The 15200-nt window shown below is 43.6% G+C and overlaps 1 protein-coding gene across 1 annotated transcript; it reads right to left on the reverse strand.

Annotated features, from left to right (window-relative positions):
• Positions 1 to 1627: 1627 nt before the first annotated feature.
• Positions 1628 to 10710, reverse strand: ino1a (Inositol-3-phosphate synthase A). Its single transcript, NM_001140330.1, is given in 11 exon segments — positions 1628 to 2575; positions 2741 to 2958; positions 3039 to 3152; positions 3350 to 3514; positions 3762 to 3977; positions 4081 to 4230; positions 4355 to 4548; positions 5040 to 5172; positions 5830 to 5991; positions 6086 to 6208; positions 10545 to 10710. Coding segments are annotated over 10 exon segments (1656 nt in total). The 5' UTR covers positions 6200 to 6208; positions 10545 to 10710; the 3' UTR covers positions 1628 to 2385.
• Positions 10711 to 15200: the final 4490 nt, after the last annotated feature.

The following is a 15200-nucleotide window of genomic DNA, read 5'->3' on the forward strand; positions in this document are numbered from 1 at the left end:
GTCTCTAAAAGATGCAATTTAAAGTGTCATGTGGTCTCCCGATTTACATGGGCGGATGGTGAAGTTGATGTGCTTGATGTAACATATCCTGGAAAAGCGATCTTGCAACTATTAACTTCGATCGAAAGCAAAATATAATCTTGAAACAGTGGAAAGGGAAACACCTATCTATTTAAGGGAAGATTACCCTGATTAATTATCTTGTGATATTGCAGTTTACATATTTATTCCATGGCTCCATCGTCTCCAGGAGAATCCTTTTTCAAATCATGGGGGCAAAAAATATTTCATATTATTTGGAATGGCAAACCAGATAAAGTTAAACAAGCATATTTATATAACCAACATGAGTTTGTAGGGTTAAAACTATTAAATATTACGGCATTAAACCTCTCTCTTAAAGTCTCCATTGTACCGAAATTGTTTCTAGCAAGCTACTAAGTGAGGCCCATTCTATGTTTTCGAGTGGGCTCTTTGCCTTTTTGCATATTAAACATTTTCATTAGATTGGCAATGGATCCCTGTTTTAAAGTATCCTCCTTTTTAAAGTCTTTTACTTTCATCCTCCAGAAAAGGGAGAACTAATATGACAGCAAATAATATGGCTAAACTCCAATGTACTGATCGAGAAAAAAAAATTTGGGGGAAGAAATGTACAATGGGATAATATTTATGAAAGTCATTGTAAACAGGAACAGTAAAATTGTCATACAAGCAACTAACAGTGTATGGAGGTGTATGCTCAATAAAAAAATGACAACGCATTGCGGCTCTGCCACAAAATTGGAAGAGACAATTACTTAAACAAGAAATTAAAGAATTAGTCTTCCCCCATAAAGAAAATCATAAATAGCTTAAAAATGATTGAATTAATGAAGTCAAAAGGTTTGACAGCAATACTGTATAAAAATTCTAGTCAGTTGGGAACAAGTTTCTGGTGTCCCAATACCTTGGCATCGGGTCTATAAACTGACATATAAAACAACAAGTGACATCAATCCGTTTGTTTAAATTTAAGCCATTACATAAAAGTACTTGCTACAAAAATAATGCTCAATATATGGGACATTGAACAGTCAGCCTTGTGCAGACTGCCATGAGGATGATACGTCCTGACCAGTAAAAAAGGTTATTTGTTTTTGTAGTTTGGTCAGGACGTGGTGTGTTTGTTTTGTGTTGTCGGGGTTTTGGGTTGTGTTCTATGTTCTATTTTTTCTATGTCTAGTTTATTGTTTTGACCTTCAATTGGAGGCAGCTGTTCCTCATTGCCTCTAATTGAAGGTCCTATTTAGTAGGGGTGTTTTTTTCTATGGGATTTGTGGGTAGTTGTTCTTTGTATAGCCTAGTAGCTTTACAGGACTGTTTTGTCGTTGTTTTTGTATACGTGTTTGTGTTTTCCGTCTTCAATAAAAAAAGATGAGTACACATATTCCCGCTGCGTTTTGGTCCAATTCATACAACGCCCATGACAGAGGAAGCAGAATCACTAGAATATATTTTCTGGTTCTGTCTATTGGTGGCTCACTTTTGGAGTCAGGTCCAGGTATGGTTGTTATGTTCTAAAATCAGGGACATGCAAACTGCATTGTTAAGAGATCTGAAAAAAACATAATCAGCTAATGGGAAATATGATTATACTCTTTATTTTTGGGGCAATATCGGTAGAAATGTTACAAGGACACTCAAAAGACAGCATAGTATAATGGAGGGCTGTATTGCAAAATGACATACTGTGAAAGATGGGTTAATCTGTGGACATCGGAGGGTTGGATTTAAGATCGGAATGAATGGTGGATTGGCCGCTGTGGGTGAAAATCCATCACTTGAAGAAAGGGGAAATTAGGAATACATGTATAATTGTTTTAAATACAGACATCGTAGATGTGCGTGAAAATAGCTGTAAGTAGCAGTAGAAGTATTGTTAGTCTGTTTGTTAGTTTACTCCAATCAGGGTAGGGATGGTAGGGTAACATTGCATGTTACATATCATTGGAACAAATACATGAACAGAGTTTGTATGTATATGAGCAATAAGAGTCTAAAACCACAGAATATTAAACTGGTCATCCAAAAGTTACAATGGTTAGAGCCAACTAGAGGGTATTTTTCCTACTGTATGCATCTTACACAAATAGGCCAACTAAAACATGATCATCATACAGTATGCTGTATAGAGTTTGGCTAACTTTCTATGGATCTAAATTAACTGCACTGTATACAAGTATCTAAATATGTAATAGTGTGTAACCCCAGGAAGAGTAGCTGCTGCATGTGTAACAGCTAATGGGGATCCTAATAAACTAAACTATGGATGTAATTGTTTCTCTATGGCTGTGGACACTTCTAGAATGTTCCCTGTGATGACAGAGACCTAATCTGCAGCCATTATCCAATCGTTGCCTCTTTCACCACGTGTGCGCAGACACCATTCTGTTGGGAGGCGTGGTAACCGTTGCTTAGGACCATCTTGGTAGCCACATTGTCGTAGATACGGTTGTCGTGGCGAGGCAGGAAGCCCCTCTGCAGCTTGTGCTCCAGGTGCATGTGGTTCTGAGGGGGGAGACCAAGGCACGCTCTGAAAGGGAAAAGGGATACCTAGTCAGTTGCAAAACTGAAGGAATATAACCACAGAGACCAGCACAACATTATTGGACAAGAGACGGGAAGTTCAGTAATAAACATTAGGATTGGTGACCACTAAGACAAATCCCTAACAAGACAGGGTGGTATGTGTTCTGACCTCATGATGTTCTCAATGCAGGCTCTCTGTCTGAAGTAGGCATTGACCAGCGGGGCCCCAGGGGGGACGAGGGGAGCTTTACACATGAAGGAGAGGATAGCCAGGACACTGTGGAAGGACTGGAAGGTCTCTGATCCTTGGGGCCGAATACATACACGCTGACACAACTCTGTGAGGAGGACCAGGTCCAGGATGATAGGGCTGGCTAGCAGAGAGTCCTGGAGAGAGACACCTTTTGTTAGAAAAATCAGGTCGACGTGTAGGTGTGAGTGAGTGAGTGAGTGTGAGAGAGACTCACCTCACAGGTGTTATGCATTGCGATAGTGTTGGTTCCTCCCATCATGATCTCAGAGGTGTATTCATCCATCGCCCTCTTACTGTCCCCCACATAGGGCACATACTTAATCACCACCTACACACACGCAGCAAGAGAACTGAGTCAAGTATTTCTCAAGAAATACTACAGATACTTTCCACCACTTAGTAAAAGAAATGCAATGCTATTGATATCTATCAGGTATGAAAAACACATACACATTTTCAAACTCTTAACTCAGATCAGGTTTCTCTGTGTTACACATACATAAACACGCACACCTGCAGACTTACACAGTGGTCAGGTTTCTCCCCTTTGCGGTACAGTATAGGGTTGGAGTTGACCATGTCATCCACCACATTGCTCTTGGAGATCTCCTTGGAGCGGAACTGCTGCGGTGCCGAGAGGTTCATACCATCGTTGTTGCCAAGGTGATTGTAGCTGACAATGGAGGTGGGCTGTCATGGCAACACGTTATTTTACAGTCTGGTATTAACCTAGTGTTACACACATGAAATTGCCCTTATACCTGGGTACTATCGTTGTAATAACAGTGTTTTAACATGTTGTATAGTAATTTTAGAATAACTTAGTAATTGTATAATTATGTACTTTGTCATTATACAAGTGGAACTGGGACAGTTCACTTAACAGAAGTCCTATTGAAGTGAATGAAACATCAAATGGACTGGGTCGACCTCTCACCTTGATCCCAGCACTGATGAGGAAGTCGACCAGGACTGACTTGATCTTGGTCTGACCAGACTTGAAGTCATCTCCTGCTATGAACACGTTTCTCTCCACAGCCAGCTCTATCGCCCCAGGGACAAACGTGTTCTGGGGAGAACCGTTAATGTAGGCACAGCCCTCCAGGATACTGGCTACGGCAAACAAAGTAGAGGGAGACACCTCCCCACCTGACTGATAGAGACAGAGACAGAGACAGAGAGAGTGTAAGAGAGAGAGAAGGCGAGAGCAAGACAGACATAATAGTATAGATAGAATAGAGCCGTCAGATCTCTACCTGTATGGCAGCCAGGAGATTCTTGGCCGTGTCGTTGACCCCGGCTGTGAGGTCACAGAAACGTTCGGTGTTGGCTGTCCACAAAACGATGACCTTGTCCACGCCGCTTGAATGCCGGAAGTCCTGAATGTCTGCTCTGATCTGCTCCACCTGCAGGGAGAGAGAGAAGAATCACCACTCAGACACACATAGGGTCTAGGGTGTATGGGGTAAGAGGTAAGGGGTTAGGGGACAGGGTGTACGAGGCACACACACTACTTGGGATTGGGCGTACCTGTTCAGCCATGGTCCCTTTCAGAACGTTGTCTGCTCGGCCCGCCTGGTTGGCAGCTATGAATTCTGGGATATAGATGGAGGCCCGGGGTCGAAGGTGGCTCATGTGTGGGCGGAGCTTCTCCTGGAGGGACCAATCAAGGACCTCGGCTCTTTCCATCGCACTGCCCAGGTCCATGGATGAGATGTCCCAGCCTGACACACACACTCTTTATTTAATTAGCTAGCTAAAGTTTTACAAACCTAATGTCTGTTAAAAGAAAACCCGTCAGACGGGTCCAAAAGAACATAGAGGACCAGAGGTGTGTACTGTACCTCTGCCTCCAGAGCAGTGCTTAATAATGGTGCTAGATAAACTGACAGAGTTAAACAGGAGGTTAAATAACCAGCCTGGCAGACAGACAGTCCACATGTAGACTTTTACCTTCTCCTTCTCCACAGTGGCCCCTGAAGAACTGACCTTGCGTCAGCATTCCTTCTCTGATTACACACACACACACACACACACACACACACACACACACACACACACACACACACACACACACACACACACACACACACACACACACACACACACACACACACACACACACACACACACACACACACACACACACACACACACACACACACACACACACACACACACACACACACACACACACACACACACACTCCTTTACCATCAAAGACGATATCATTAGGGTGCACCATGGGTAGGAGGTCACGGAACGGAATGTTAACTTCCTTTCCATCTGGCCCCGCACCTAAACACACAGTTGAGGACTGGAAGAGGGAACCGTAGTAGTTGGCTTTCTGGGGAGGGGGGAGAGGGTAATAAAACAGACATAGAACAAAAATAAATAACAAGTCTTGAATAATAACAACACATTAAATCAGTGGTATTTTTTACTGTAAAAACATTTTTACAGTAAATTTAGATTTGTACATCAACAAATAACCTTCGATTCACTACATTTTTTATCTCTTATCAAAATTAAGAAAAACAATAAATAAATGTACTCAATTATTTTTCAAAGGATCTTTCTCAAAAACGTTTTATATTATCCTATACAATAATGTTTACTTTTAAATTTGTTTTGGCGAGCCCACTGCAATTACACCCGGGACCCCACTAGGGGTCGCGACCCCAACTTTGAATATCTCTGCATTAAATGCAGAATGATTTGAGGGTTTTTTTCAAACAGGAAAAAAAAGGACACATTTGGGGAAGTAATGATGCCCATATAAAGGTAAAGGACTGCCTGTGTTGTAAACATTAGTGTGTCAGACAATGTTAACACTCCACTAAACCCATCATATCAGTGTGTGTGTGTGAACCCGTCGCTGTATCAGGGGTATAATGAGGCTCTGCTAGCTAGCTCTGCATCAGAGGAGAGACATGTCTTTGGAAAATAGGCCATAAAACTGTCACCAAGTAGGATCAACAAGACACACACACACACACGTCACCTGTTCTCCAGTTTTGGTTCTCCAGGTGAGTCCCAGTCTGTTGGCCAGGACAGCAGCGGTGACGGTGGTCCCATTGTTTCCTCCCCAGCCAACTAGCATCACCCCCAGCCTGGGGACACGTCGCTCAGTACGGAACTCAAGCTCACTAACGGACGGGGTCACCTGGAGGGGTGGAGTGGATAGATTTACACAGTTAGAAATGAGATAGGTGATGCTGGTGTGTGTGTGTGTGTGTGAGAGAGAGAGAGAGACTTACTGTGAGTGTGTCTCCGTCCCTGCGTACAGCAGTAGTATGGTAGAAGTACTGAGCCTCGATGTGTGTATCTGTGTACTTCACATTGGGATTGTTGATACGAATGTTTTCGGTCATGACTGCAGGCTTGAGAGAGTGACAGAGAGAGAAGCAGAGAGAAAAATAAAGAGATTGAAAGAGTGCAACAGGACAGTTAGGGAACATTTAGGGAAGATATTAACAGAGTTAGCCTAGGGGTTCTTTCGATAGTGACACGCCACAAGGCACGACTGTAAAGTTAGCAACAGTAGCGTTTAGCATCAATAGTCGAATCAGCGAGTCGCCTTCAAAATAAAAGTCCTGCATTGAAACTGATAAATAGTGGAATCATGCCACAATTGGACTGGATAATGGTGAACATGGTTGGAATGTCATTAAAATTTCAACAAAAGACAATAATTAATTAATCTTAGAATATACAGTAAAATCAGTTGAAATCACACGGTGGATGTAGGCCCAATAGACTTCAGATTTACATTGGGGATTCAAATCAAATTTTATTTGTCACATGCGCCAAATAGAACAGGTGTAGGTAGACCTTACAGTGAGAAGCTTACTTACAAGCCCTTAACCAACAATGCAGTTAAGAAAATACCCCCCAAAAAATTAAGAGATAAGCATGACAAATATTTAGACAACACAGTAAATAACAATAGCGGGGCTATATACAGGGGGTACCGCAACATAGTCAATGTATCTATATACAGGGGGGGGGGGGGGGGGGGGGGGGGGGGGCAATGTGAATAGTCTGGGTAGCCATTTGATTAGCTGTTCAGAAGTCTTATGGCTTAGGGGTAGAAGATGTTTAGAAGCCTCTTGGACCTAGACTTGGCACTCCGGTACCGCTTGTCATGTGGTAGCAGTGAGAACAGTCTATGACTACGGTGGCTGGAGTCTTTGACAATTTTTAGGGCCTTCCTCTGACACTGCCTAGTATAGAGGTCCTGGATGGCAGGAAGCTTGGCCCCGGTGATGTACTGGGCCGTACACACTACCCTCTGTAGTGCCTTGAGGTCGGAGGCCGAGCAGTTGCCATACCAGGCAGTGATGCAACCCGTCAGGATGCTCTCGAATGGGCAGCTGTAAAACCTTTTGAGGATCTAAGGCACTATGGTGTTGAACGCTGAGCTGTAGTCAATGAATAGCATTCACACATAGGTGTTCCTTTTGTCCAGGTGGGAAATGGCAGTGTGGAGTGCAATAGAGATTGCATCATCTGTGGAACTGTTGGTGCGGTATGCAAATTGGAGTGGGTCTATGGTTTCTGGGATAATGGTGTTGATGTGAGAGTTTATGGCCCTACTTACTGTATATTAGAAACGGCTGTCTAAATTCTTAAAAATACCACTCTGACAAATGTAAGACAATGGATGAAGATATATAACTTTGCAGCCTACTGGCACAAACAAATAATGAGTGGAGATCGGGCATTTTGGAATTCAGGTATTTAGGTTGGTCCGAACACTGTGAAAATTGTCACATTTTCCACCTGGCTCTAGATTACACCCATCTATAGCCTACATAGGTCTCATCAAGAGGATCTGATCTCTTGGCCTAACGGTTAAAGCGGTTGTTTGACAGTCGCTGTACCCAGGGTGAAGTTGGTGTCAGATGGGGGATGGCACCCTCGCAGAGGCATGTACACGTGACCAACTGGGTACATACAGTGGGGGAAAAAAGTATTTGATCCCCTGCTGATTTTGTACGTTTGCCCACTGACAAAGAAAGGATCAGTCTATAATTTTAATGGTAGGTTTATTTGAACAGTGAGAGACAGAATAACAACAAAAATATCCAGAAAAACACATGTCAGAAATGCTATAAACTGATTTGCATTTTAATGAGGGAAATAAGTATTTGACCCCCTCTCAATCAGAAAGATTTCTGGCTCCCAGGTGTCTTTTATAAAGGTAACGAGCTGAGATTAGGAGCACACTCTTAAAGGGAGTGCTCCTAACCGCAGCTTGTTACCTGTAAAAAAAGACACCTGTCCACAGAAGCAATCAATCAGATTCCAAACTCTCCACCATGGCCAAGACCAAAGAGCTCTCCAAGGATGTCAGGGACAAGATTGTAGACCTACACAAGGCTGGAATGGGCTACAAGACCATCGCCAAGCAGCTTGGTGAGAAGATGACAACATTTGGTGCGATTATTCACAAATGGATGAAACACAAAAGAACTGTCAATCTCCCTCGGCCTGGGGCTCCATGCAAGGTCTCACCTCGTGGAGTTGCAATGATCATGAGAACGGTGAGGAATCAGCCCAGAACTACACGGGAGGATCTTGTCAATGATCTCAAGGCAGCTGGGACCATAGTCACCAAGAAAACAATTGGTAACACACTACGCCGTGAAGGACTGAAATCCTGCAGCGCCCGCAAGGTCCCCCTGCTCAAGAAAGCACATATACATGCCCGTCTGAAGATTGCCAATGAACATCTGAATGATTCAGAGGACAACTGGTGAAAGTGTTGTGGTCAGATGAGACCAAAATGGAGCTCTTTGACAGCAACTCAACTTGCTGTGTTTGGAGGAGGAGGAATGCGGCCTATGACCCCAAGAACACCATCTCCACCGTCAAACATGGAGGTGGAAACATTCTGCTTTGGGGGTGTTTTTCTGCTAAGGGGACAGGACAACTTCACCGCATCAAAGGGACGATGGACGGGGCCATGTACCGTCAAATCTTGGGTGAGAACCTCCTTCCCTCAGCCAGGGCATTGAAAATGGGTCGTGGATGGGTATTCCAGCATGACAATGACCCAAAACACACGGCCAAGGCAACAAAGGAGTGGCTCAAGAAGAAGCACATTAAGGTCCTGGAGTGGCCTTGCCAGTCTCCAGACCTTAATCCCATAGAAATCTGTGGAGGGAGCTGAAGGTTCGAGTTGCCAAACGTCAGCCTCGAAACCTTAATGACTTGGAGAAGATCTGCAAAGAGGAGTGGGACAAAATCTCTCCTGAGATGTGTGCAAACCTGGTGGCCAACTACAAGAAACGTCTGACCTCTGATTTCCAACAAGGGTTTTGCCACCAAGTACTAAGTCATGTTTTGCAGAGGGGTCAAATACTTATTTCCCTCATTAAAATGCAAATCATTTTATAACATTTTTGACATGCGTTTTTCTGGATTTTTGTTGTTATTCTGTCTCTCACTGTTCAAATAAACCTACTATTAAAATTATAGACTGATCATTTCTTTGTAAGTGGGCAAACGTACAAAATCAGCAGGGGATCAAATACTTTCTCCCCCCCACTGTCCATCCGTTCAATGTCTATTTTTGATTAACATTTGGTTGAGGTGTCAACTAACGTAAAATTAACAGAACATTTCACCGTGACATTGGATTTAGTTTTTAAAAATTACCAAAAAAAATTGGGTGAAAGAAACCATGAAATGTCCCTTACATTGATGACTTTTTGCAAATGCAATGCAATCCAATTTTCCACATTGATTCATCATCATAACATGCATTTATTTTTGTTGAAATTAAGTGGAAACAACGTTGATTCAACCAGTTTTTGCCCAGTGGGGAGGGACTTGGTCTAGAGCATTGGTTCCCCACCAGGGAAAGTAGGACCCCTGGGGGTACTTGGCTTTTCCACAGAGGGTACTTGAGAAGACTCGAGACCATAGACATACTGGTAAAAATGCACATGAGGGGGTACTTCAGGGGTACCCGGGCAGAGCAAAATTCAGTTGGTGGTTTGGAAACCGAAAAAGGTTGGGAACCACTGGTATAGAGAGGCGTGGGGACAGCTCTCCGGAAGGAAATAAGACAGCAACCTTAACCAATACCTATCCACCTTGTTAAGAGGTTCTGATCTCTTGGCCTAGCGGTTTAAAAAGGTATTGATTGGCTTGATAGTCGCTGGGGCAGGGTTTGGGCTACCCCCCAAAATCGCCTACGATGCAAAAAACAAACGCGGGCTTGTGCAACCCCCAAAACCGCCTGAGATGCAAAAGTATTGTATTGCTTTGAGTCGATTTCAGCCATTACTAGGAGTGTGTTTGACAGGTCATTACTAAACGTTAACTGGGAAAAACTAATGGCACAAGCGAGATTGGGTTCGAGTCGCCAGCGTAAAATGAAAGCAACCGATCCAGTGACAATAGGCTACAGGAAACACAAAGGAAATTGGTGGCTTAAAATGAGAAATCCTCAGCTGGTCAGACTTGGCAAGCGAGTTGATGCTTATACACCGTACAAAATTACCGTTAGATTGTGAATGCATGACATGGAGTGTCAGGCTAATCCGTGACACCTACAAAACACATTTCTGAAGAGTAGTCTATGTATGCACACATATTAGCACCGTAACTCCTATTGCGGAACTTTGACATTGTGAATTCACTTTAGTAGTAAAAAAAAAAAAAGCCTAGTACGCACTTCAAGCCTACGCACTTTAGTCTACTTACAGTGGAATACGTTGGCGTCTGGAACTTTCTCTTCCTAAACAACAGTAGGTTACGGACGGTTCTTCGTTGATTTGATAGCTTGCTTGTTTAGATGTTTCTGTTATATTTAATCTAATAACCTAGTAAATCGCTTGTTCTCATGCGCAGTCCGACCTCTTCAATTCGTCAAGTGAGCCGAAGTGATATGAAGATGTGATGTTCCAATATTGCCGTTGCGAGTGCAGGAGAATATCCCTTAGAGCGCCGTTCATTTATAGATAGCTTAGTGGCAGAGCCGGACTGGCTACTTGTAGGCAGAGGAGTGTCTTACCAAAATCCCCGACATTTACATATATGTACACGCCAGTAAAATTAGACTAGTCTTGCTATTAGGAAAATATAGACATAAAACATTATTATGTCATACAATTCAAGAAGTCCTAACGTTTCAGCAGTTGACTTGTGTTTTATGGGAAATAATACTTAATAAAGGATATCTTATAATTATCCAATATATATTACTGCTATTACACTCTGATCAATAGGCTTTATTGGTCAGTGATTATGCTTTTTGTATTTCACAATCAAATCATGGTGTCACCTGGTCGTGCTGCTGCTCCAGATTCAACTGTTCTACCTGTGAACCCTGACCTGTGAACCCTGACCTGTTCACCGGATGTGCTACCTGTCCCAGACCTGCTGTTTTCAGCTCTCTGGAGACAGCAGGAGCGATAGAGATACTCTGAATGATCGGCTATGAAAAGCCAACTGACATTTACTCCTGAGGTGCTGACCAGTTGCACCCTCTTCAACCACTGTGATTAGTATTATTTGACCCTGCTGCTCATCTATGAACGTTTGAACATCTTGGCCATGTTCTGTTATAATCTCCGCCTGGCACAGTCAGAAGAGGACTGGCCATCCCTCATAGCCTGGTTCCTCTCGAGGTTTCCTCCTAGGTTCTGGCCTTTCTAGGGAGTTTTTCCTAGCCACTGTGCTTCTACACCTGCATTGCTTTTAGGCTGGGTTTCTGTACAGCACTTTGTAACATTAGCTGACGTAAGAAGGGCTTTATAAATATATTTGATTGATAATAATGTTAAGCTGATGTGAATGAAATAGTTTGTTACCATCACTCTCGAAGGTGATGCTGGCAACTGGTGACTTGCAGCCGCCCGGAGGCCCAGCCTGATGACTAAATCACGATGTATGACATTGTTTGAATAGCTGACCATTTGTGGGCAGTGGCAACCCGTCATTCAGGGCAGGCAGAGCCCCACCTGTTTATTTTGTGTTGCCTGTTTGGCATGTTATTTTGGCATTATTCCATGTCACATTTCAGTTTGCATGGCTTTGGAATGTGCTGGGTGGACGGGAGGAAGTCATAGGATTGCCATAGGTGATACAGGTGGAGATCTTTGGATTAGGCATCAAGGGGGTTGAGGTCAGGTCAGATCACCTTAAGGGAGAAGGAATGGTTTATTACCCCATCACTTCGTCTTCCTGTCGAACCATAAAAGATGTAAGGGTTGGAGAGAAGGAGGAGTGCCTAAATTGGAGTATATATACTTGTGTTGGTGGAAACATGTTTTGTCTGATGCAACTATATTGATCCTCTCGGAAGAATAAACCTGGTTAAGCTTCCATAATGTCCGTTGAGTTTTTTACTGTGAGAATTAGAACCTAACAGAACCATGAATTCTGCTCTGTATCAGAAAATTCTACAGGAGAATGTCAGGCCATCTGTCTGTGAGCGGAAGCTGAAGCGCAGCTGGGTCATGCAGCAAGACAATGATCCAAAACACACAATCAAGTCTACATGTAAATGGTTAAAAAGCAACTAATTGTACGTTTTGGAACGGCCTAGTTAAAGTCCAGACCTAATCCCAATTGAGATGTTGTGGCAGGATTTGAAATGAGCAGTTCATGCTTGAAAACCCACAAATGGCGCTGAGTTAAATCAGTTCTGCATGCAAGAGTGGGCCAAAATTCCTCCACAGAGATGTCAGAGACTGATCAACAACTATAGGAAGCAGTTGGTTTCATTCATTGCAGCTAAAGGTGGCACAACCAGTTATTGAGTGTAAGGGGGATTGGGTGTTACATAACTTTGTTCATTAAATAAATAAAATAAGTATAATTTGTAAAAATATTTGTTAACTCAGGTTCCCTTTATCTAACATTAGGTTTTGGTTGAAGATCTGATAACGTTCAGTACAAAAAATATGCAAAAACAGAGAAAATCAGAAAGGGGGCAAATACTTTTCCACGGCGCTGTATATCCTGATGCTTAGTCACCTTACCCCTATACATATCTACCTCTATCACTCCTGTGTCCCGGCACATTGTAAATATGGTACTGGAACTGACTGACCCTGTAGATAGTATGTTTACCCCTATACATATCTACCTCTATCACTCCTGTGTCCCGGCACATTGTAAATATGGTACTGGAACTGACTGACCCTGTAGATAGTATGTTTACACCTATACATATCTACCTCTATCACTCCTGTGTCCCGGCACATTGTAAATATGGTACTGGAACTGACTGACCCTGTAGATAGTATGTTTACCCCTATACATATCTACCTCTATCACTCCTGTGTCCCGGCACATTGTAAATATGGTACTGGAACTGACTGACCCTGTAGATAGTATGTTTACCCCTATACATATCTACCTCTATCACTCCTGTGTCCCGGCACATTGTAAATATGGTACTGGAACTGACTGACCCTGTAGATAGTATGTTTACCCCTATACATATCTACCTCTATCACTCCTGTGTCCCGGCACATTGTAAACATGGTACTGGAACTGACTGACCCTGTAGATAGTATGTTTACCCCTATACATATCTACCTCTATCACTCCTGTGTCCCGGCACATTGTAAATATGGTACTGGAACTGACTGACCCTGTAGATAGTATGTTTACCCCTATACATATCTACCTCTATCACTCCTGTGTCCCGGCACATTGTAAATATGGTACTGGAACTGACTGACCCTGTAGATAGTATACTTACTTACTTTCTAGTGTTCTTCTTATTTCTATTTCTTGTGTGTTTTTTTTTGTACTACCTTGTGTTATTTTTAGTATTACATTGCTATTGATTACTGCATTGTTGGGTTTAGAGCTGGCAAGAAAGACATTTCACTGTACTGTTCCGGAACTCCAATTTGAGCAGCAGCAGCTGAAAAATGAGCTCCTACAAATATTGAAATTTACATGGTTTTTAGAGTGAAGTACATCGGAAAAAAGCAAAAGAAAACTGCAAGACTGAATAGGAGAAAAAACAAGCAACAAACAAAGAAGATAGGCTTTTGAAAAATAACTATTTTTCATAAAATTGTAGTTATCTTAGCTAGCTGAATTGTTTACCAGTTGCTAAGCAGTTGCTAGGGACTCTTTTGGAAGAAGCTAGCTAGCTAACGAAGAACAACAAAGAATATCTAGTTAACAGAAGAAAAGAAAGAGAAAATCAGGACAGAAGAAAAAGGATATCAAAGTGAAACAGTTCTCTAAAGACACAAGAGACAATAATACAAGAAACAACACTTCTGTAGCTTGTCAACTATGTGTCTGTCTATCCCTGTTCTCTCCCCTCAGCACAGGCCATACAAACGCTGCCTTTGATACTGTGAACCATCAGATCCTCCTCTCCACCCTCTCCGAGTTGGGCATCTCAGGCGCGGCCCACACTTGGATTGCGTCCTACCTGACAGGTCGCTCCTACCAGGTGGCGTGGCGAGAATCTGTCTCCGCACCATGCGCTCTCACCACTGGTGTCCCCCAGGGCTCTGTTCTAGGCCCTCTCCTATTCTCGCTATACACCAAGTCACTTGGCTCTGTCATATCCTCATATGGTCTCTCCTATCATTGCTATGCAGACGACACACAATTAATCTTCTCCTTTCCCCCTTCTGATAACCAGGCGGCGAATCGCATCTCTGCATGTCTGTCAGACATATCAGTGTGGATGACGGATCACCACCTCAAGCTGAACCTCGGCAAGACGGAGCTGCTCTTCCTCCCGGGGAAGGACTGCCCGTTCCATGATCTCGCCATCACGGTTGACAACTCCCTTGTGTCCTCCTCCCAGAGTGCTAAGAACCTTGGCGTGATCCTGGACAACACCCTGTCGTTCTCCACTAACATCAAGGCGGTGACCCGATCCTGTAGGTTCATGCTCTACAACATTCGCAGAGTACGACCCTGCCTCACACAGGAAGCGGCGCAGGTCCTAATCCAGGCACTTGTCATCTCCCGTCTAGATTACTGCAACTCGCTGTTGGCTGGGCTCCCTGCCTGTGCCATTAAACCCCTACAACTCATCCAGAACGCCGCAGCCCGTCTGGTATTCAACCTTCCCAAGTTCTCTCACGTCACCCCGCTCCTCCGCTCTCTCCACTGGCTTCCAGTTGAAGCTCGCATCCGCTACAAGACCATGGTGATTGCCTACGGAGCTGTGAAGGGAACGGCACCTCCATACCTTCAGGCTCTGATCAGGCCCTACACCCAAACAAGGGCACTGCGTTCATCCACCTCTGGCCTGCTGGCCCCCCTACCTCTGAGGAAGCACAGTTCCCGCTCAGCCCAGTCAAAACTGTTCGCTGCTCTGGCACCCCAATGGTGGAACAAGCTCCCTCACGACGCCAGGACAGCGGAGTC

This window comes from Salmo salar, chromosome 17 (assembly GCF_965601325.2).
Source record: "Salmo salar chromosome 17, fSalSal1, whole genome shotgun sequence".
NCBI classification, from domain to species: domain Eukaryota; kingdom Metazoa; phylum Chordata; class Actinopteri; order Salmoniformes; family Salmonidae; genus Salmo; species Salmo salar.